Source organism: Ursus americanus, chromosome X, assembly GCF_024610735.1.
Source record: "Ursus americanus isolate L20-20 chromosome X, mUrsAme1.1.p, whole genome shotgun sequence".
NCBI classification, from domain to species: Eukaryota; Metazoa; Chordata; class Mammalia; order Carnivora; family Ursidae; genus Ursus; species Ursus americanus.
Genome location: NC_142164.1, coordinates 58,624,148 through 58,646,625, shown reverse-complemented (window position 1 = coordinate 58,646,625; position 22,478 = coordinate 58,624,148). Strand labels below are relative to the sequence as shown.

Sequence of the window (22,478 nt, the reverse complement as noted above, 5' to 3'; positions counted from 1 at the left end):
TATAATTTTCTCAGAAAAGACTCTAATTTTCTTAAAAAAAATTAATGAAGTTTGAAGCAATGCATTAACTAAGGAGGAATACTTATTAGCAGTAATTTGAGATAAACCAGACATAAGCAATCCTGTTTCTAAATCATAATCTCAAGAGACAGTTTGAATAGATATTAGCTTTTATGTCCCCCATAATAGGACAGCACACTAACCTAAAATGCGACCTTAAAGTAACAGATTTAATAGCAGTTGAACTAAATTTCCCACTTATTTTTTTTTAATTTCAGAAAATCAATCATTTCCTGCTTTTCACATGGATTATTTATTTTACAAAGGATTCATCTGTCTTTTAGTACAACAGTTTAGATACTTCTCTTTGAATCTTCTTTTATAATGATTAAACTATACTTTTACAACAAAACTAATGTGTATTATAGTGATGAGAAGATTAAAGTGTAAGCCAGAATATGCATTTTACTTCTTATTCTTTGATAATAAAGCTAAAACGTACCCTCAAATGTTGTACATATTTTCACAAAACACTCAGTTACTGAATGGCATTTGAATTTTTAGTAAAAAGCTCAGATACTAAATATCTTTATATTTATTTTTCATTTTTAAAAATTATTAAACTGTCTTCATATGTTCAGAGGTATAGTCATAATGTTCTGTGATTTCACTATAATATTTATCTGACAGATTCTGGATTCTCACTGCCAGTTGCAATAACTGGTTTTAGATGTTCTGAAAGTACATCTTACTTTCAATGACTAACAGTAGCCGCTGACTTCCTACAGGGAATATTTAGGTTTTCTGACTTTCTCTTAGCTGGACCCCAGCAAATAAATGCACAAAACTCTACTAATCAATTTTTCTTCATCTTTCCCTGACTCCATTCTTGCCCATTGTTTCTACTACCTCCTTCTCACTAAGCTCTCAATAAACTTGACTGCACTTGTATACATACCCGCTTGTGTGGTAATTGTAAAGATGCCTCCTTTGCATACCCTAGTAGAAATGGATATTTATATATTTCCTAAGTATTTTTCTTTCACAATTTAAATAATATTCCAGGATTTTAATGTCTAGGAATAAGTAACAGCAAGGTGAGAGTCAGCTTGGTTCAGCAGTGGTTCATAAGTAATTGTTCAAGTTATGTTTATGGGATGGGACAAAATCAGGAGGCTGTTTCCAAAAGTTCAAGGAGAAGGTTTCTAACAGGTCTCTTTTACTACAAATTTCGGGAACATGATTGATTTTGTAACTCACGAAGTATCTTTTTCTAATAGTCAGGATTCAGGGAAACTGTGTGTATTTTATTGATGTACACTAATACTATTCCAAATGAGAGGTCAACAGTACTAAAAACAGTAATCTTAAGACCTACAAAGCTCAGTGCTTTCAATTGCTGACTATACAGCTTTGACAATGAGGTATATGAGATGTATAGTGAGCTGAAAAACAAGTACTCCCATATACCATAGTAAATAATTATCTAGAGAAAAAGGTAAGGAAAGGAAGAAGAGGAAAAGATGAAAGGTACACAAGGATATGAAAAAAACATTACTGGCTCCAAGCTTCGTAAAAAAAGAAAGTGGAAATAGCTTTGAGGAAAAGGTCCAGTCACCAATGGCCAGTCACCAATGGCTGTCACCTAGGCATAAAGCTGTTCCCTGTTGTTATTGATAACCGAGTAGGATTAGATTTCAGGAGTCTATGATGACATTTTGAAAATAATCAAACTAAAATCAACAAGCTAAATTAGTAAATTATTTTTTTCTCAAGATAGTATATCTTTTATTATTTGAGGTAAAATGGGCATATAGCATTATATAAGTTTCAGCTGTACAATATTATAATTTGATATTTGTATATACTACAAAGTGATCACCACCATTAAGTCTAGTTACCATCCATCACCATACAAATAAGCCCTCTCACCCATCCCCCAATGCCCTTTTCCCTCTGGTAATCATAGATCTGTGTATCTATGAGTTTGTTTTTGTTTGGTTTGGTTTGTTCTTTTGTTTTGTTATTTTAGAATCCACAGAGTGAAATCATGTTGTCTTTTTCCATCAGATTTTTCACTTAGCATAATACACTCAAGGTCCATCCGTATTGTCAAGAATGGCAAGATTTCCTTATGTGTGACTGAGTAGTATTCCAGTGTGTGTGTGTGTGTGTGTGTGTGTGTGTGTGTGTGTGCATGTGTGTGTACCTCATCTTCCATTCATCCATGGATGGACACTTAGGTTATTTCCATATTCTGGCTACTATAAATACTGCTGCAATGAACATAGGGGTGCATATATCTACTTGAATTAGTGTTTTTGTATTCATCAATAAATACTCAGAAGTGGAATATCTAGATCCTATGGTCATTCTATTTTTAATTTTTTGACAAATCTCCATAATGTATTTTCCATAGTGGCTACATCAATTTACATTTACATTCCCACCAATAGTGTATAAGAGTATCCTTTTTTCCACATCTTCTCCAACACTTGTCATTTCTCGCCTTTTTGATAAGAGCCATTCTAATAGGTGTGAGGTGATATTACACTGTAGTTTTCATTTGCATTTCCCTGATAATTAGTGAGGTTGAAAATGTTTTCATGTGCCTATTGGCCATCAATTTATCTTCTTTAGAAAAAAAATGTCTATTTAGTTCCTCTGTTCATCTTTTAATTGGGTTTTTTGTTGTTGTTGTTGTTGAGTTATAGAAGTCCTTAATGTATTTCGGGTATTAACTGCTTAATGGATATATTATTTACAAATATCCTTTACCATTTACTAGGTTGTCTTTTTGTTTTATTGATGTTTTCCTTTACTGTGCAGTATCCTTTTACTAAGAAGTAGTCTCATTTGTTCATTTTTGCTTTTGTCTCCCTTGCATTTAGAGCCAGATTTTAAAAAATCAAGACCAATATCAAGGACCTTACCACTGTTGGGGAAGGTCATGAAAAACATGTGACTGCCAAGTGACCTGTGAGCTGGACCCCAGGCAATCAGAGGCTCCTTGCACTCTTCCCTATCCTTGGTATACAGTATATGGTTCCACTTGCCTTTCCTGCTCTAAGGACACAGCCTTGAGATGATGATGTGGTATTGAGAACACCTGAACAGTATACCAGTTAAGGATTCTTTGTAAACTTTTAAGATTTGGTGGGCAAGCACAAAGATCCATTCATCTTGCTGCCATCCAAAACAAACTTCATGTGTAAATTCCCTTTGCTTATTAAAACTGCCACCTACCAACCCAGAGTGGCCTACCTATTTCTTTGGTCTTTCCTTGACCTCTGGGTATAGGGGCCTGTTTCTGGTTATATCCAAGAAGCTCCCAAGAGGGCTGTAAACTGACAATTGGCAAGTCAACCCAGAGACTAAAGAAATGGGCCTTGGGAATGAGGCATCCACAGGAGAAATCCCAAATTAGCCATCAACTTCTGTGTAAGGAAGGGTGGCCTGTATGTTAGATGCTTATGGACTACTACATGAATATGGGGACACCCAGAAAATGCCTGCCAATCTAATGCACTTGTTAGAGGAAATGCACATACTACATTTAGGCAGAGAAGGGAAACATGATTGCCATAGTGGGCTTCTACTGTGGGTAGGTCAGCTGGCCACTGATGCCCAACTAGAGGCTGAAGCTCAAGTTAGAAAGTCAGAAGAGCTGAGTTTAGAAAAGGATATGTGAGTGTCCACTACTCTGCTAGCTCTGGGGCTGGCAGACAAGATAGAAGAGCAAAGTAATAAATTAGAGACCTTAGTGTCCGTTTTGCAAAGCAAGGAGGGTGCAATGTATTAAGAAATGAGAACTTATGAGAAAGCCCGATTAGGATGCTGAGGTGGAATCTTGGAGAAAATGATGAAAATGAAGAGGAGGATGCTGTGGTAATTGATGAGGAAACAGACATAATGCCCCATATCTTCTGATCCCTAATTTTAAATAGCAATTACCCCAAAACTCCTAGGAGAAAACGTACATCTTCCTCTGTCCCTTGAAGTTTATAAATCTTATCATGTCTTTAAAATATAAATACCCCTGGAAATAACCAAAACATTGCCAGAAAAAAAAGGAGGGTCTTTTAAGAATACAGCTATAGTTTTCTTGTCCATTGCATTATAATGAACTCTCATCAAATCAAATAACCATTTCTAAGTCTTCTGTCATTTGCAGTTACTATTTTGCTCTGATGCATTGCAACAAGTGTCCCTACAACAGTGGTTCATCTTTTAAGAACACTCATGGAAAAGACTTTGACAGGTTTCTGATAACTAAGATTAAATTGCTTTCATGTTGGAGAGATAATAATGAAGTTTTCAAGTGCTATCCCAAGGCTATGTGCATAGCCCCACAATATGTCATACAATGGTAGCTGGGGACCTATCCCTGTTCTCCTTCCCCACATCAGCAAAATGGGCCCATTACATTGATAATACAATGTTAACATGTAAAGATTTACCTCTGCTGCAGGACACCTGCAGGCTTTGCTCAGGAACATCTGTGAGGAAGAAGATGGGCAATGAACCCAAAGAAAACTCAAGGCCTAGACACTGCTATAAGGTTTTAGGTGTCATCTAGTCAGCTAAGTCTCATAAAGCTGTAACTGAAAAGGTGTAAGCCTATCCAACCCCTAAGAATGGGAAAGGGGTGCAGTCCTTTATAGGGATTTTGGGGTTTTGGAATACTTTTAATCTCCACCTGGCACAGTACTCCCATTCCTTATGCTGCCCGGTAAAGAAACGGCACATACGAGACTGGAGACAACAGCAGTGTGCTGCCTTTGAGAAGGCAAAAATACTAATAAAATAGATTAAAGCTCTGGGCATCTCCTAAGTAGGGCTACCATTTGAGTTCGATGTGTCTATGACTCCAAAAGATACGGGCCAGACACTATGGCAGAGATAACAAAAGGGGAGAATACCTCTGGGATTTTGGTTCCAGCTCTGGAAGGTGGCAAAACCCCAATATATCCCCATAGAGCAACAACTCCTAGCAATGTACACAGTGCTCCTCCAGGTAAAACTTCTTACGCAGCAGCCAGTACAGCAACTAGTGTACTGTGCTCATAGTGGTCTGGCTGCTGATCACTCAGGAGCCCTGGCCATTAATCCTTTGTACTGATAATTAGGCTATTTTAAGGGATTAAATTTATTGCTTGAACAATGGGAAGCTGATCATTAAAAAGTCCTTGTGGGGTCAAGATATATATAGTATGACATTTGGGTCCATCTGCAAGAGCCTGAAGTGATTCTCACTGTTTTTCATGTCCCAGTTCTTAAGACACTGACACCCCCCCCCCCAGCAATCAGAAAGCTGGTGTCCTAGCTTGGGAATGAGCCCTAGCTACCGACCCGTCAGTAGTTTAGGCAGATTGGGTGCATATAAAGAGTGGCCCCCACAATGCCCAAGTAGGATGGCATATTGCCACGGATGCCAGACTGCCCTCAGAGTACACTGACTTGGTTAAAGTAATAACAGCATGTTGTGTGTCCTAAACAACACCAAAGGCAACTGCTAAAAGAATCAGGCCATCCACCGGAGTTCCCAACCTATGAGAAACTGGCAAATTAATTGTATTGGCCTCCTCTAAGTGAGTGTTCTAAATATGCCTTGGTTTATGTAGACATTGCATCTGGCCTAATCCACACTTTTCCCTGCCACCCTGCAAAGCAGGATCTCATCATTAGGGGATTAAGAAACTGAGTACCATGTATGAATATCCTCATTAAACACATAATTATCAGAGATCACATTTCAAAGGCCATGATGTGCAAGACTGAACAATAAAATGTGACATTAAATAAAAGTTCCATCTCCCCTATAACCCACAAGCAGCAGGATTGGTAGAAAGGAAAATGGTATTAAAACAGCATATTAAATACTTAACAGGCAAAACCACCTTGGCCAACTGGACAAAAGTACTGTCCTAGGCTTTAATATATTTAAATGACCAAACAGTAGGGCCTATTGCCCTATATGCCAGACTACCCCTGCCCAGGCACCCAATACTGTAAAGATATAGAAGTTATTGGAAACAACCATTGCCCAAAATCAACACACTATGCTGTGGAAAACACCAAGCCCCATCATTCTTGAAAAAGGAATTATCTACTAGAATTTACAATGCAATATCCCAATGAGACAGGTGAGTTCCCTCACACCCTTGGGTGAAGAACCTACTCAATCTCCACTAAGATCCCCTTGTCCTCCTGCATGCTGGAACTGTTAAAATGCACTGTACCTGAAATCAAGCATGCACCAGTGAAAGAATGGGGAAAATGAGGGTCCTGATGATGGCATATCCCGCCCCCAGTTCATCTCTTCACACCTGACAGTGCTGCCTCCCCTGGCCAACATGTATGGTATGTACAACCAGGTCAAGTTTCTAAAGGTGCTAACCTCCCTCTCCTCAAAGTCAGGGTAAGTGTTTGATTTTTTCACTGATAAGACCATTTTGCCACTGTCTTTGTTCCCTCCATTGGCTTAGATTTAGAAGACATTAATAGAAAACGTGAACCCCTTAATAAATTCTCTCAGCAAGCATTGAATGATAGCAATAAAATCTGTCCTTACTGAACACTGAAATGTCTCTGGTAAGCTGTACTTATTACTTAGAAAGCTGTACTCCAAAATAAAATGGATTTAGACATTATTACTGCCTCATAAGGAGGGACCTGTGCCATTATCCAAACACAATGTTGTGTGTTCACCCCAGTGAATCTGCTAATGTGCCATCTTTATTAAATCACATGAAATACAAGTGAATGCCCTGAGTAATCCAATCCCCAGCTTAGGAGACTTAATAAATCAGCAGATCAGATCAAGGGCTCTTACAAAAAAGGTTGTCATTGATTTTATAATCATTGTCTTATTTAATCTGTGTTTCCTTTTACATGCACCTATATTGCTGTTGTGGCATCAGACTCCAATGCAGCCAGACAGTCACCAAAGGAGTCACCTCCATGCTAATAAAACCCCTTGCTGAACACTTAGGGCCCACTTCACAAGGGGGCACATGAGATTATAAAAGCCGGTCATGAAGGGTGGAATGTAGGGGAAAGTCATTGAAAAGATGTGACCACCAACTGATCTGCAAGCTGGACCCCAGGCAATCAAAGGCTTGTTACCTCCTCCCTTGGAATGTGGGTTCCTCTTGCCTTTCATGCTCCCAGAGGTTGCTCCAAGGGCAAAGCCTTGAGATAATGATGTGGTGCTGAGAACACCTGCACAGTATATTTGACTGGACCCAGTTAAGGCCTCTTGTTAAACTTTTACGATTTGGTGGGTGGCCATGGAGATCCATTTGTCTTGCTGCCACCCAAGACATGACTTATATGTAAGTTCCCTTTACTTATTCAAACTGTCACCTACCAACCTGGAGTAGCCTGCCTCTTACTTTCGTTGTCCTCTGAGTACAGGGTCAGTTTCAGATTACACTCAATAAGCTCCTGAAAGGGTTACAAACTGACAGACAACTGCCTATGTTTTCTTCTAGGAATTTTGATTTCAGCTTCTATATTCAGGTAGGTCTTACTTTTGAGTCAATTTTGGTGTATTGTGTAAAATAGTGGTCCAGAGTTTCATTCCTTTGCATGTGGCTGTCCAGTTTTCCCAACACTACTTACTGAAGAAACTACCATTTCCCCATTATACATTCTTGGCTCCTTCACTGTAAATTAACTGACCATGCATGTGCAGGTTTATTTCTGGGTTCTTTATTCTGTTCCATTGATCTATTTGTCTGTTTTACTGCCAACACCATACTGCTTTGATTACTAGAACTTTGTAGTATAGTTTAAAATCAGGAAGTGTGATGCCTCCAGCTTTGTTCTTTCTCAAGTTTACTTTGGCTATTTGTGATTTTTTGTGACTCCTACAAATTTTAGACATATCTGTTCCCCTTCTAAAAATTGCCACTGGGGTTTTGATGGGGATTGCATGTAATCTCTAGATTACTTTGGGCAGCCAGCCTGGACATATTAATTCTTCCAATTCATGAGCATGGAATTATCTTTCCATTTATTTGTCTTCTTCAATTTCTTTCATCTGTTCTGGTTTTCAGTGTGCAGGTCTACATTTCCTTGATTAAATTTACTCCTAGGTATGTTATTCTTTAGAAGCATTGTAATTGAGACTTTTTCCTTAGTATATTTTTTTCTGATAGTACATTCTCAGTGTATAGAAACACAGCAGACTTCTGTATATTGATTTTCTATCCTGCAACTTTACTGAGTACATTTATGAGTTGTACCAGTTTGGTTTTATTTAGTGGAATCTTTAGGGTTTTCTATATACAGAATTATGTTATCTGCAAATAGTTACAGTTTTACTTCTTCCTTTCCAAACTGGATGCCTATTATTTCTTTTACATGGCTAATTACTGTGGCAAGGAATTCCAATACTATGTTGAATAAAGCAGCAAAAATGGACATCCTTGTCTTACTCCTGATCTTCGAGAAAAGCTTTCACCTTTTCACCACGGAGTATGTAAGCTGTGGATTTGTCAGATATGATCTTTATTATACTCAGATACATTCCTTCTATCACACTTTATTAATAGAGATTTTATCATAAATGAATATGGAATATTATCAAATACTTTTTTTGCAACTATTGAGATGATAATATGACTTTTATCCTTCATTTTGCTAATGTGGTGTATCATGTTGATTGATTTGCAGATGTTGAATCATTCTTGCCTGTAGCAATCCCAACCTGATCATGGTGTATGATCCTTTGAATGCATTGCTGAATTAAGTTTACTAATATTTTGTTGAATATTTTTGCATCTCTATACATCAGGGATATTGGCCTGTGATTTCCTCATTTTTAGTGTCTTTGTCTGGTTTTTATATCAGAGACTGACCTTGTAAAATGAGTTTGGAGCATTCCCTTAATTTTTAGGAAGAGTCTGGGGACAGTGATTAAATCTTTCAATGTTTAGCACTATTCAGTGAAGCCACCTGGTTCTGGACTTTTGTATGTTGGATGGGTTTTGACTACTGATTCAGTCTCCTTTCTAGGAATCCATCAATACAGATTTTTTATTTCTTTATAATTCAGTCTTAGAAAATTGGATGTTTTAAGAACTTATCCATTTCTGAGTCCAAGACGGCAGAGAAGTAGGAGACCAAAATTCCGTCTCGTTCCAGGAATTCAGCTAGATAGCTATCAAATCATTCTGAACACCTGTGAACTCAACCAGAGATCTAAGAAAAGAATAGCTGCAACTCTACAAGTAGAAAAGCAACCACTTTCTGCAAGGTCGATGCGAGGAAGTGAATCTGAGGCGATATATGGGAAGATAGACTGCAGGGGGAGGGAGCCTCCGTCAGCCAGCCACCAGCAAGTAATATAACAGCACAGCACAAAATCAGAACTTTCAGAAGTCTGGTCAGTGAGGGACGTCACTTAGGCTGCTAAGCGGGGGTGGATCCCTAAATGGGACAGTGTGGTCTCAGGATCTTCGGGGTCACAGGAAGACCGGGGGTGCCTGAGTGTGGCAGAGCTCCCAGGCATCAGAGCGAAGAAGCCAGCTACAAAGAGTGAGCCCAGGAATGGACTCTCAGCTCAGGATAGCCATAAACCGCAAAAAGCAGCAGTCAGGCGATTGCTCTCTGAGCAGGGGCCCAAACAAGCAGCAGAACCGGCGAGACCTCCCTCCTTCCCCCAAGAGGAGCAGTGTGGGAGTGCATGGCAGGAGTCTGCAGGGTTTGGAGACTCCAAACTGGGTGGCTTGCCTGAGACAGAAATGCTCAGTCACAGGCTGGGTAAACACAAAGTGTGAACAGAGACCAGGGAGACAGGGGTGATTGACTGCTTTTCCCTGAGGGTGCACTGAGGAGTGGGGCCCAAGGCATTAGGTTCCAGGCTAGAGATTAGGAGGCTTCCATTTTCATTCTTATCCTCTAAAGCTGCAGGGAAAGCCTTCAGGGAACAAAAGCCACTTAGAGCAAACCAGAGCAGATTACTTAGCCTGGCCCCCTGGCAAGGGCAGTACAATTCCGCCTGGAACAAAAACACTTGAGAATCAATGTAACAGGCCCCTCTCCCAGAAGATCAGGAAGAACATCCAGTCAAGGACAAGTTTACTGACCATTGAGAACTGCAAAACTCCAGCACTAGTGGAATACAACATCTAGAATTCATGGACTTTATCCCATGATTCTTTAGTTTTTCAACTTTAATTTTTTTAATTATTTTTCTTTTGTTTTTCAACAAAATTTCTTATTTAATCAACACCTTTTTAAATTTTTTTTTAATTTTCATTTTTACAATTATATCCTATCCCTTCATTGTATTTAATCTTCTTTTTATACACACATAAGTTTTCATTTCTTTACAATTTGGGGATGCAGTTTCTTCGGACAAACCAAAATAAACCCCAAATCTAGTGTATGGCTCTGTTCTATTCACCTGTCTGATCATTTTCTTTTTTGTTTTGTTTTGTTTAATCTTTTTCTTCTTTCTCTTTTTTTTGTTTTGTTAAAGTCTTTTAATTTTCATTTTTAAATTTTATTCTATCCTTTCAAGGTATTAATTTTAGTTTTGCATGTTCTATCCTTTCAATGTATTTAATTTTATGTTTGTATATATAAGGTGTTCTTTCTTTACAATTTTGAGACATAGTTTCTTATAACAAACTGAACAAGATACACTCAGGAGATAGTGTATTGCTTTGTTCTGTTCACCTATCTCCCATTATTTTTCCTGTCATTGTTTCCTTTTTCCTCTTTTGTTTTTTTCTTGTATTTAATTTCCATACTTACAGTTACATCCTATCTTTTCATTGGATTTAATTTTATTTTTGTACATATATAAGTTTTTCTTTCTTGACAATTCTGGGACCTAGTTTTCTAAAAAACAGACCAAAATACACACACACAAAAAACCCCAGTGTATTGCTCTATTCTGCTCACTTGTCTGATTATATTCTCTTTTTTCCCTTCTTTTATCCTTTTTTTTTCTTTTTTTTGTCCTCCTGATGTCAGGTCTCTTCTGATTGGCTTAGTGTATATTTCTCTGGGGTCATTGTTGCCATGTTAGTATTTTGTTCTCTCGTTCATCTATTTTCCACTGGACAGAATGACAAAACGAAAAAACTCAATGCAAAAAAGAACAAGAGGCAGTACTGACTGCCAAGGACATAATCAGATTGGACATTAAGTAAGATGTCGGAACTAGAGTTCAGAATAATGATCATAAAGATAGTAGGCGGGCTTGAAAAAAGCATAACAGACACTAGAGAATCCCTTTCTGGAGAAATAAAAGAACTGAAATATAACCAAGTCGAAAACAAAAAGACTATTAATGAGATGCAATCAGAAATGGAGGCTCTAACTGCTAGGATAAATGAGGCAAAAGAGAGAATTAGTGACATAGAAGACAAAATGATGGAGAATAAAGAAACTAAGAAAAAGAGATAAACAACTACTGGATCACAAGGGGAGAATTCGAGACATAAGTGATACCACAAGGTGAAAAAATTTTAGAATAATTGAGATCCCAGAGGAAGAGGAAACAGAGAGAGGAGGGAGAAGGTATATTGTAGGAAATAATAGTGGAGAACTTCCCTAATCTGGGGAAGGAAACAGGCATCCAATTTCAGGAGGCATAGAAAACCCACCTTAAAAAATCAGTAAAAGTAGGTCAACACCTTGACATAGAATAGTGAAAGTTAAAAATTTTAGAGACAAAGGGAAAATCCTAAAAGCAGCCAGGGGCAAGAGGTCTGTATGTAACCTACAAGGATAGAACCATTACACTGGCAGCAGACCTATCCACAGAGACCTAGCAGGCCAGAAAGAACTAGCATGATATATTCAAGGTGCTAAATGAGAAAAATATGCAGCCAGGAATACTTTTCCCAACTAGGATGCCATTCAAAACAGAAAGAGTGATAAAAAGCTTCCAGGACAAACAGAATCTAAAAGAATTTGTGATTACCAAACCAACCCTATAAGAAATATTACAAGGGATCCTCTAAGCAGAGAGAGAGCCCAAAACTAACATAGACCAGAAAGAAACAGACGATATACAGTAACAGTCACTGTACAGGTAATACAGTGATACTAAATTCATATCCTTCGGGGCGCCTGGGTGGCACAGCGGTTAAGCGTCTGCCTTCGGCTCAGGGCGTGATCCCAGCGTTCTGGGATCGAGCCCCACATCAGGCTTCTCTGCTATGAGCCTGCTTCTTCCTCTCCCACTCCTCCCACTCCCCCTGCTTGTGTTCCCTCTCTCTCTGGCTGTCTCTATCTCTGTCGAATAAATAAATAAAATCTTAAAAAAATAAATAAATAAATAAATAAATAAATTCATATCCTTCAATAGTTACTCTGAATATAAATGGGCTAAATGTCCATTCAAAAGACACAGGGATTCAGACTGGATAAAAAAGCAAGACCCATTGATATGCTGTCTATAAAAGACTATTTTTAGACCCAAAGGCACCTCCAGATTTAAAGGGAAGGAGTGGAAAAACATTTATCCTACTAATGGACATCAAAGAAAGCTGGGGTGGCCATCCTTATATCAGACAAATTAGATTTTAAATCAAAGAACCAAAGACTGTAATGAGAGATAAGGAAGGACACTATATCATAATTGAAGGATCTATCCAACAAGAAGATCTAACAATTATACATATTTATGCCCCTAACATGGGAGCAGTCAATAATATAAGCCAATTAATAACAAAACGAAAGAAACACATTGAAAATAACACAATAATAGTAGGGGATTTTAACACCTCCCTCACTGCAATGGACAGGTCATCTAAGCAGAAGATCAATAAGGAAATAAAGGCTTTGACTGACAGACGGGACCGGATAGACTTCACGGATATATCCAGAACATTCCATCCTAAAGGGCAGAATACACATTCTTCTCAAGTGCACATGGAACGGTCCCCAGAATAGATCACATACTGGGTCACAAATCAGGTCTCAACCACTACCAAAAGACTAGGTTCACCCACTGCATATTTTTGGACCACAATCCTTTGAAACTGGAACTCAATCACAAGAGGAAATTTGGAAATAACTCAAATACAAGGAGGTTAAAGAGCATCTTACTAAAGAATAAGTGGGTCAACAAGGACGTTAAAGAAGAATTTTTAAAAAATGGAAACAAATGAAAATGAAAACACAACTGTTCAAAACATCAGGGATGCAGCAAAGGTGGTCCTAAGAAGTATATAGCAATACAAGACTTTCTCAAGAAACAAGAAAGGTCTCAAATGCACAACCTCCCTTTACACCTAATGGAGCTGGAGAAAGCACAGCAAATAAAGCTTAAACCCAGCAGGAGAAGAGAAATAATAAAGATTGGAGCAGAAATCAACGAAATAGAAACCAAATGAATAGTAAAATAGATCAACGACACTAGGAGCTGGCTCATTGAAAGAATTAATAAGATTGATAAACCCCCGGCCACACTTATCAAAAAGAAAAGAGAAAGGACCCAAAGGAATAAAATCATGAATAAAAGAGGAGAGATCACAACCAACACCAATGAAATAAAATCATAAGAACATATTATGAGTAAGTATATGCCAACAAATTAGGCAATCTGGAAGAAATGCATGCATTCCTAGAGATGTATAAATTAACAAAACTGATACAGGAAGAAATAGAAAACCTGAACAGACCCATAACCAGCAAGAAAATTGAAGCAGTAATCAAAAATCCCCAACAAACAAGAGTCCAGGCAGGATGGCTTCACAGGGGAATTTAACAAACACTTAAAAGAAGAATTAATACCTATTCTTCTGAAGCTGTTTCAAAAAATTGAAACGGAAGGAAAAACCTCCAAATTCTTTCTATGAGGCCAGCATTACCTTGATCCCAAAACCAGACAAACACACCACCAAAAGAAGAATTACAGACCAATATCCCTGATGAACATGGATGCAAAAATTCTCACCAACATACTAGCCAATAGGATCCAAAAGTACAATAAAAGGATTATTCATCATGACCAGGTGGGATTTATTCCTGGGATGCAAGGGTGGTTCAACATCTGCAAATCAATCAATGTGATACACTATATTAATAAAAGAAAGGACAAGAACCTTATGATCCTCTCACTAAATGCAGAAAAAGCATTTGACAAAGTACAGCATTCTCTGTTGATTAAAACTCTTCACAATGTAGGGATAGAGTGAACATACCTCGACATCATAAAAGCCATCTATGAAAAGCCCACTGCAACTACCATTCCCAATGGGGAAAAACGAGCTTTTCCCCTAAGGTCAGGAACATGGCAGGGAGGTCCACTATCACCACTGCTGTTCAACACAGTACTAGAAGTCCTAGCCTCAGCAATCAGACAACAAAGAGAAATAAAAGGCATTGAAATTGGCAAAGAAAATGTCAAACTCTCACTCTTTGCAGATGACATGATACTCTATGGGGAAAACCCAAAAGACTCCACACCAAAATTGCTGGAACTCCTACAGGAATTCAGCAATGTGCCAGGATATAAAATCAATGCACAAAAATCAGTTGCATTTCCATACACAAACAATGAGACAGAAGAAAGAGAAATGAAGGAGTTGATCCCATTTACAATTGCACCCAAAACCAGAAGATACCTAGAAATAAACCTAACCCAAGAAGAAAGGATCTGTACTCAAAAAACTATAGAATACTCACAAAAAACAACTGAGGAAGACACAAAGAAATGGAAAAACATCCCACACTCATGGATTAGAAAAACAAATATTTTTAAAATGCCTATGCTACGTAGAGCAATCTACACGTTCAATGCAATCCCTATCAAAATATCATCAATTTTTTTTCACAGAACTCAAACAAATAATCCTAAAATTTGTTTGGAACCAGAAAAGACCCCAAATTGTCAAAGGAATGTTGAAAACAAAAACCAAAACTGGTGGCATCACAATTCTGGACTACAAGCTCTATTCCAAAGCTGTAATCATCAAGAAAATATGGTATTGGCACAAAAACAGACTCACAGATCAATGGAACAGGATAGAGAACCGAGAAATGGACCCTCAAGTCTATGGTCAACTAATATTCAACAAAGTAGGAAAGAATGTCCAATAGAAAAAAGACAGCCTCTTCAACAAATGGTGCTGGGAAAATTGGACAGAGACATGCAGAAAAAATGAAACTGGACCATTTCCTTACACAATACACAAAAATAGACCCAAAATGGATGAAAGACCTAAATGAGAGACAGGAATCCATCAAAATCCTAGTGGAGAACACAGGCAGCAACCTCTTCAACCTCGGCTGCAGCAACGTTTTGCTCAACACGTCTCCAAAGGCAAGGGAATCAAAGGCAAAAATGAATTACTGGGACTTCATCAAGATTAAAAGCTTCTGCACAGCAAAGGAAACAGCAGACAAAACCAAAGACAATTGAGAGAATGGGAGAAGATATTTGCAAATAACCTATCAGATAAAGGGCTAGTATTCAAAATCTATAAAGAACTTATCAAACCCAACAACCAGAGAACAAATAATCCAATCAAGAAATGGGCAGGGGGCACCTGGGTGGCACAGCAGTTAAGCGTCTGCCTTCGGCTCAGGGCGTGATCCCGGTGTTATGGGATCGAGCCCCACATCAGGCTCCTCCACTGTGAGCCTGCTTCTTCCTCTCCCACTCCCCCTGCTTGTGTTCTCTCTCTTGCTGGCTGTCTCTATCTCTGTCAAATAAATAATAATAAAAAAAAAGAAATGGGCAGAAGACATGAACAGACATTTCTCCAAAGAAGACATACAGATGGACAACGGGCACATGAAACAATGCTCCACATCACTCAGCAGCAGGGAAATACAAATCAAAACCACAGTGAGATACCACCTTACACCATTTAGAATAGCCTTAATTAACAAGACGGGAAGCAACAAGTGTTGGTGAGGTTGTGGAGAAAGGGGAACCCTCTTACAGTGTTGGTGGGAGTGCAAACTGGTACAGCCTTTCTGGAAAACAGTATGGAGGTTCCTCAAAAAGTTGAAAATAGAGCTATCCTACGACCCCGCAACTGCATTACTGGGTATTTACCCCAATGATACAAACGTAGTGATCCAAAGTGGCACTTGCACCCCAATGTTTATAGCACCAATGTCCATAAAAGCCAAACTATGGAAAGAGCCCAGATGCCCATTGGCAGATGAATGGATAAAGAAGATGTGGTGTGTATATAAATAATATGGAATATTACGCAGACATCAAAAAAAATGAAATCTTGCCATTTGCAAGGACATGGATGGAACGAGAGGGTATTATGCCAAGCGAAATAAGTCAATCAGAAAAAGACAATTATCATACGATCTCACTGATATGTGGAATTTAAGAAGAAAAAAAAAACAGAGGATCATAGGGGAAGAGAAGAAAAAATAAAACAAGATGAAACCAGAGAGGGAGACAAACCATAAGAGACTCTTAATCATAGGAAACAAACTGAGGGTTGCTGGAGGGGAGGTGGGTGGGGATGGGGTAACTGGGTGATGGACATTAAGGAGGGCCCTTGATGTATTGAGCACTGTGTATTATATAAGACTGATGAATCACAGACCTGTACCTCTGAAACCAGTAATACATTGCATGTTATTTAATTGGATTAAAATAAAAATTTAAAAAAATTATTCTTTCTACGTTATCTAATTTGTAGGCATATAATACTTTATATACATTGTGATCCCTTGTGTTTTGTGGTTGTGTCAACTGGAACTTCTCTTTTGTTTTTGATTATCAATTTGAGTCCTCTCTTATTCTTCTCTTGATGAATATAGCTAAGTATCTGTCAACTTTATTATTTCAAAGAACAAGCTCGTATTTTCATTTATCTTTTCTACTGTCATTTAATCTCTATTTCATTTATTTTTCCTCTGATCTTTATTTCCTTCCTTCTAGTAACTTTGGTCTTTGATTTTCTTTTTTTAGTTCCTTTATATGTAGAGTATGATTATTTGTTTCTGATTTCTCTTGTTTTTTACATATGCCTGTTTTGCTGTTAAAACTCTTTAAAACTGCTTTTGTTGTATCATACATGTTTGGGGCTGTTATATTTCCATTTTAATTTGTCTCCAGGTACTTTTTATTTTCTCCTTTGAGCTCTGAATAAATCCATTGGTTGTTCAGTAGCATCTTGTTTAATCTCCACATATCTGATTTCCCACCAGTTTTCCTTATGTAATTGATCTCTATTTTTATAGCATTGTGATCAGAAACGTTGGTTTATATGGTTTCAATCTTTTTGAATTACTAATACTTGTTTTGTGCCTAAATATGATCTATCCTAGACAATGTTTCATGTGTACTCTGGTACTTTCAGATGGAACATGTTTTATGTATCTATTAAGTCCATCTGGTCTAATGTGTCCTTTAAGGCCAATCTGTCCTTATTGGCTTTTGCCAATGATGTCAGCTGGATATTAAAGTTCCCTGCTATTATTTTATTGCTTTCAAATTTTCCCTTCAAGTCTAGTAATTTTTGCTTTGTGTATTTAGGTGCCCCTATGTTGATTGTTTAATATTTACAAATACTATAACCTCATGTTGCATTGATGCCTTTATCATTTAGTAATGCCCTTCTATACCTTTCATTACCATCTTTCTTGAGAGTTTATTTTGTCTGGTATATGCACAGTTTCACAAGGGTTCTTTTTTTTTTCTCCTTAAAAGCTTTCATTTTTTAAAGTTTTTATTTAAACCCAGTTAGTTAACATTCAGAGTTATACTGGTTTCAGGTGTACAATATACTGATCACCACATCCATACAACACCTGTGCTCACCATAAGTACACTCCATAATCCCTATCAACAATTTAACCCATCCCACACCCACCGACCCTCTGATAACTATGTTTGTTCTCTATTGTTAAGAATCTGTTTCGATATTTGCCTCTCTTTTTTTCCCTTTACTGGTTTGTTTTGCTTCTTAAATTCCACACATGGGTAAAGTCATATGGTATTTGTCATTTTCTGACCTACTTTTTTCGCTTAGCATAATACTATCCAGTTCCATCCACATCATTGCAAATAGCAAGATTTCAATAATTTTTATGGCTAATATTTCTGTGTGTGTGTGTGTGTGTGTGTGTGTGTGTGTGTGTGTTTTATCCATTCATCAATCCATGAGCACATCTTTGTCCATTCATCAGTCAATGGACACTTGGGCTGTTTTCATAGTTTGGCTATTATAGTTAACACTGCTATAAACACTGGAATGTATTTATCCCTTTAAATTAGTATTTTTGTATTCTTTGGGTAAATACCAAGTAGTGCAATTGTGGGATCATAGGGTAGTTCAACTTTTAACATTTTGAGGATCCTTCTTAGAGTTTTCCAGAGTAGTTGCACCAGTTTCCATTCCCACCAACAGGGCAAGAGTGTTCCCCTTTCTTCACATCCTCACCAACATCTGTTGTTTCTTGTGGTGTTGATTTTAGCCATTCTGTCAGGTGCAGAGTGATATCTCATTGTAGTTTAATTTTGTGTTTCCCTGATAATCAGTGATGTTGAGCATCTTTTCATTATGTCTGCTGGCCATTTGCATGTCTTCTTTGGAAAAATGTCTATTCATGTCTTCTGTCCATTTTTTAATTAAATTATTTGTCTTCTGGGGGTTGTGGGTTTGGTTTGGTTTGTTTTATTTTTACGATTTTATTTATGGGGCGTCTGGTTGGCTCAGTAGGTTCAGCATCTCCCTTCACGTCAGGTCATGATCCCTGGATCCTGGGATCAAGCCCAGCATCAGGCTGCCTGCTCAGAGGGGAGACTCCTTCTCCCTCTCCCTCTCCCCTCCCCTCCAACTCAAGATCTCTGTTCTATCTCTCTTTTTTTTCTTGAGAGAGAGAGTGAGTGGAGTGGGGGCAGGGGCAGAGGGAGAGGGAGAGAGAGTATCTCAAGCAGACTCCATAATAAGCAGAGTCTGATGCAGGGTTTGATATAATACCCAAGACCATGACCTGAGCCAAAATCAAGAGTTGGACACATAACTGACTGAGCACCCAGGTGCCCCTGGGGTTTGAGTTTTATAATTTCCTTATTTATTTTGGATACCAAACCCTTAATAGATATATCATTTGCATATACCTTCTCCCACTCCATAGGTTGCCTTTTAGTTTTGTTGATTGTTTCCTTCTATTTGCAGTAGCTTTCCATATTGATGAAGTCCCAAAAGGTTATTTCTGCTTTGGTTTCATTTGCCTCAGGAGATATATCTACTAAGAAGTTGCCACAACCAGTGTCAAAGAGTTAATGCCCATATAATACTCTAGGAATTTTATGATTTCAGGTCTTGCATTTAGCTCTTTAATCCATTTTGAATTAATTTTTGTGTGTGGTGTAAGAAAGTGGTCCAGTTACATTCTTTTGCATGTTGCTGTCCCGTTTTCCCAACACCATCTATTGAAGAGACTGTCTTCTTCCCACCAGATATTCTTCCCTACTTTGTCAAATATTAATTCACCATATATCTGTGGGTTCATTTCTGGGTTATCGATTCTGTTCCATTGATCTATGTGTCTGTTTTTGTGCCAGTACCATACTGTCTTGATGACTACAGCTTTGTAATATAGCTTGAAGTCCAGAACTCTGATGCTTCCAGCTTTGCTTTTCTTTTTCAAGACTGCATTCCCTATTCAGGGTCTTTGTGGTTCCGTACAAATTTTAGGACTGTTTGTTGTAGTTCTGTGAAAAAGGCTGTTGGTATTTTGATAGGTATCGTATGGAATGTATACATTGCTTTGGGTAGTATAGACATTTTAACAGTATTTGTTCTTCTGATCCATGATGATGGGATGTCTTTCCATTTCTTTTTGTCATTTTCAATATCTTTCACTGGTGTTTTATGGTTTACAGAGTAAAGGTCTTTCACCTATTTAGTTAGGATTATTCCTGGGCATATTATTTCTGATACAATTGAAAATGGAACTGATTCCTTAATTTTCTTTCTGCCCCTTCATTATTGGTGTATAGAAATGGAACAGATTTCTGTACATTGATTTTGGATTTGGCAAATTTACTAAATTTCTTTATCAGTTCTAGCAGTGTTTGGTAGAATCTGCTGGGTTTTCTATATAAAATATCATGTCATCTGGGAATAGTGAAAGTTTGATTTTTCCTTGCTGATTTGCATGCATTTTATCTCTTTTTATTATCTGATTTCTGTGGTTAGGACATCCAGTACTATGTTAAATAACAATGGTGAGAGTGGAGATTCCTATCTTCTTGTCGAGTGTAGAAGAAAAGCTCTCCATTGTTCCCCATTAAAGATGATGTTAGCTGTGGGTTTTTCATATAAGGCCTTTATGATGTTGAAGTATGTTCCCTCTAAACCTACTTAGTTGAGGGTCTTTATCAGGAATGGATGCTGTACTTTATCAAATGCTTTTTCTGCATCTATTGAAAGGATCATATGTTTCTTATCCTTTCCTTTATGTGGTGTATCACATTGATTTATGAATATTGAACCACTCTTATAACCTAGTAATAAATCCCACTTTAGCGTGGTGAATGATTTTCTCAATATACTGTTGGATTTGGATTACTAGTATTTTCCTAAGAATGTTTGCATCCATTTTCATCAGGGATATTGGCCTATAGTTCTCCTTTTTAGTAGAGTCTTTATCTGGTTTTGGTTCAGGGTAATGCTGGCCTCACAGAATGAATTTGGAAGTTGTCCGTCCTTTTCTACTTTTTGGAATAGTTTGAGAAGAATAGGTATTAATTCTTTACATGTATGGTAGAATTTGCCTGTGAAGCCATCTGGTTCTGGACTTTTTTTATTGGGAGTTTTAGGGATGCAGTAAGAGCATTCCTAAGAGGGAAGTTTACACCAGTACAGACCTACCTCAAGAAACAAGAAAAACCTCAAACAACCTAACCTTACACCTAAAGGAAAAAGAACAACAAAAAAGCCTAAAGCCAGTAGAAGGAAACAAATAATAAAGATTAGAGTGTAAAACAATGATATAGAAACTAAAAAAACAATAGGACAGATCAATGAAACCAGGAGCTGCTCCTTTGAAAAAATTAAATTGATAAATCTCTATTCAGACTTATCCAAAAGAAAAGAGAAAGAACCCAAATAAATAAAATCACAAATGAAAAAGCATCAATAACAACCAACACCACAGAAATACAAACAATTATAGGAGAATATTTGGAAAAACTATATGACAACAAATTGGACAATCTGGAAGAAATGGATTAATTCCTAGAAACATATAAACTACCAAAAACTGAAACAGAACTAAATATAAAACTTGAAGATACCAATAACCAACAAAGAAACCAAATTAGTAATTAAAAGCTCCCAACATGTAAAAGACCAGTGTTCTTTTCATTTCCATTTCCACTGAATATCTTTTTCTATAGTTTCATTTTCAGTTTGTGTTCTTAGATCTGAAATGAGTATGCAGGCAACATATTAATGAGTCTTTCTTTTGTTGTTTCTTTTTTAAAATCCATTCATCTCATCGAGCCTTACATCAGAAACCGGGGATGTACTGTATGGTGACTAACATAATACAATAAAAAATCATTAAAAAAAATAAAATAAAATAAAATAAAATCCATTCATCTACTCTATGTCTTTGATTGGAGAATTTAGTCCATTTAACTTTATAGTAATTATAGATAGGAATGTACTTAGCAACAATTGTTGAATTTTTTCTGGCTGTTTTTTTAGTTCCGCTCTGTTCATTTCTTTTTTTTTTTCTTTTCTTTCTTTTTTTTTTTGTACTCTTACTTGCTATTTGGTAATTTTCTTTAGTGTTATGCTTAATTCATTTCTCGTTTTCTTTTGTGTTCTACTATAGATTTCTGCTTTGTATTAAATGAGTTTCACATTTAACATCCTATATATATCACTCTATTTTGAAGTGATAGCATCTCCTGTACGAATGCATTCTACAACTATACATCTTTATCACCCCTCATGTGTTATTTTTTATGTTGATTTTATTTTACTTATTTATTTTTTATTGATGTTGATTTAACTCTGTTCATTTTGGATGCCTACCAGGGAAGATGGCAGAGGAGGAGGACCTGAGCTCACCCTATACCACTAGATATCATCCACACCCAAATCAATAAACTGGAGAGTAATCCGAACACTGTCAGAAAAAACTCAACAAGTAAATACAGAAGAAAAGCTGATATGAAAGGTTAGGAAGGTCAGAAAGGCAGAGAGAGGCTGCTGGCACAAGGGAGGGAGCTGTGTGTATGGAGAGGGCAGAGAAACAGGCCTTCACGCAAGGAACTCACACTGAGAAGACTAATCCCCATAATGCTTGACTTTGAAAACCAGAGGGGCTGAATTCTGTGAGCTTGTATAATCAGTGGGACTTGGAGCCTGAAGCTTTAAAAGTCAGCTGACTGAGCACTAGACCAGCCATAAGGGTGAGTGATAGCTGGGCCACTGCCCTTAAAGAGACAGCAGCCTGCATAGAGAGGCAACATAAAAACAGTAGTTTACACAATGCTGGGGAACAAA

At 37.5% G+C, this 22,478-nt stretch overlaps 1 protein-coding gene across 2 annotated transcripts in view; it reads right to left on the bottom strand.

The window, feature by feature from the left end:
* Positions 1–22,478, bottom strand: part of BRWD3 (bromodomain and WD repeat domain containing 3) — a 212,246-nt gene that overhangs the window by 114,848 nt on the left and 74,920 nt on the right. Inside the window, exon 12 of one of the 2 annotated variants that reach the window (XM_087859782.1) lies at positions 4,461–4,499. The exons of the other annotated variant lie outside the window; for it this stretch is intronic. Within the exon in view, the coding sequence (XP_087715908.1) occupies positions 4,461–4,499 (39 nt within the window). The remainder of the gene's footprint in view (positions 1–4,460; positions 4,500–22,478) is intronic. 2 annotated transcript variants of the gene reach the window in all.